The following is a 1,824-nucleotide window of genomic DNA, read 5'->3' as shown; positions in this document are numbered from 1 at the left end:
AAGGCAAGTGAAACTGAAATCGAACCAAATTCGACGACTGGCACCCATGCCAACTTCTTCATTGGACACTAAACTCTGCTTGCGAATACCTGTTGAGGCAAGTGAAATCGAAATCGTAATTGAACCATATTCGATGAACCATATTCAATGACCGGCACCTGTGCCAGTGGAGCACTAACAGCACTATCCGAGCATGATCATTGCCAGAGCAGCTGTCTGGCATCCAGCTGTAGAAACTCTGCCATATCAGATTGGAGGCTGGTGTAGCCATCTGGTTCACCAGTCCTCAGTCAAATCGTCCAACCCATGCTAGCATGGAAAGCGGACGTTAAACGATGTTGATGATGATGATGATGATGATGTATACTAAGGAAATATTTTCAACCCCACCCTTTTCTTTTTATTAATGAGAAGACAGAAAAAAAGTTAGGCTGAGTTTTTGAATAGCTATTCCTAGAATTCCGCTATTTCAAAATTCCAATTTTTGGCAATTTTCCGGAATCTCTGTATCAGAAAACGTGGGTTTTTGACCAAAAAAAACATTTAGAAAACCAATAATATGCGAGAAAATGGCGGGGGTCTTTCCATTACATGTTTGCAAAATGAACTTTTAAGCTACACAATCCTCTTTCAATTCACATTCTCCCAGTGCTAATGTGTACACGTATATGTGCATATGCGTAATCATTATTGTTATTCGACCCTTATCTGTTCTGATCAAGCAAACTTAAGCGTTCCTAATACGACCATATTGCATTTTTGTGTCCTTACGCATTTTATTATTTTTTTTTATTCGGTACTGTGTAATTTGGGGCAAGATTTGGATGTTATTTCTGGTGGGCAAGAGATCGAGGTTTACTCGTATGTATATTTGTATTCTTATATATAAATTCATTATTTTCTTCACTTTCCCACAATATCTTCCGTCCCGCTTTGTTTTAAATTTTACTTTGTCACTACGGTTATTAATTAACCTGTCCCTTACACTGGTTTTCCCATTTGTATATATTGCTAAACTTTATTTAAAACTTTCCAACACACTTATAGTGAATTTTCTTTATTTCCAAAAGGTCTCAGGTCACTTCCATTTTACAACACATTTAAGACATATTTAGCTATTCAAAAACACGCACACACAAGAAAAAAGAAACTGATCATTTCGTTTAAAACATTATACCCGTGGTTGACTTCACCCTGTTAACAGTTTTTACGTGTGTCTTTCAAGTTGTAATTGATTTAGTTTCAACACAGTCTCAGATAAAATAACTGGCGGAGGTGTTTTCGGCCTAACAAAAACCCTATTCCGAAACACCGGGTGTACGTATTCATTACTTTCGCCAAATCACGTGCATGCTAAGTATATTTCCGAAATATTTTTTTTTAAATTACGACATATTTATTAAATGAAACGTTAATTCTAAAGCACCTGCAGGGACCTAAATTTAATGGCGAAACTACAGAAATGTGTGTCTACTGGTCACAATTGGCTTCCTCATTACTCCCACAAAAATTGATATTTTTCAACGGAATTTTTTTTCGTATACCTTCCAGATGGTGTAGATTTTTTTTTAAATGAACAATTACTGATTACAATTATATCAGAATTAGTCATAAAAATTTATTTCCTTGTTGGAAAGAAGTTTCAGATAATTCACCTGAATCAAGTTTGTTTCTTCATAATTTCCAGAAAAATGGGTAATTTTAAATGAAATTTTTTACAAATACCTTTGGGATAGTGTAGATTATGATAAAAAAAAATTGGTGGGCGCGCACACATACATACTGAAACACATCACAATTTATTTTTTTTAATTTCAAGATTCG

General features: G+C 35.0%; 2 protein-coding genes across 5 annotated transcripts in view; one reads left to right on the top strand and one right to left on the bottom strand.

Annotated features, from left to right (window-relative positions):
• LOC106874805 (uncharacterized) overlaps positions 1 to 1,824 on the top strand; it is a 19,670-nt gene that overhangs the window by 4,162 nt on the left and 13,684 nt on the right. Inside the window, exon 1 of one of the 4 annotated variants that reach the window (XM_052973978.1) lies at positions 8 to 97. The exons of 2 other annotated variants lie outside the window; for them this stretch is intronic. Coding sequence is in view for 1 of the 2 variants with exons in the window: in XM_052973976.1 (XP_052829936.1) it covers positions 825 to 861 (37 nt within the window). In the remaining variant the exon portion in view is untranslated. Of the gene's footprint in view, positions 1 to 7; positions 98 to 127; positions 862 to 1,824 lie in introns of those variants that run through there. One more of the 4 variants, XM_052973976.1, reaches the window with a different exon arrangement.
• LOC106874803 (coiled-coil domain-containing protein 113) overlaps positions 1 to 1,824 on the bottom strand; it is a 22,551-nt gene that overhangs the window by 19,201 nt on the left and 1,526 nt on the right. The window lies entirely within an intron of this gene.

Source organism: Octopus bimaculoides, chromosome 17, assembly GCF_001194135.2.
Source record: "Octopus bimaculoides isolate UCB-OBI-ISO-001 chromosome 17, ASM119413v2, whole genome shotgun sequence".
Lineage (NCBI taxonomy): Eukaryota > Metazoa > Mollusca > Cephalopoda > Octopoda > Octopodidae > Octopus > Octopus bimaculoides.
The sequence above is the reverse complement of the archived record's forward strand: the minus strand, read 5'-3'. Positions and strand labels throughout refer to the sequence as shown.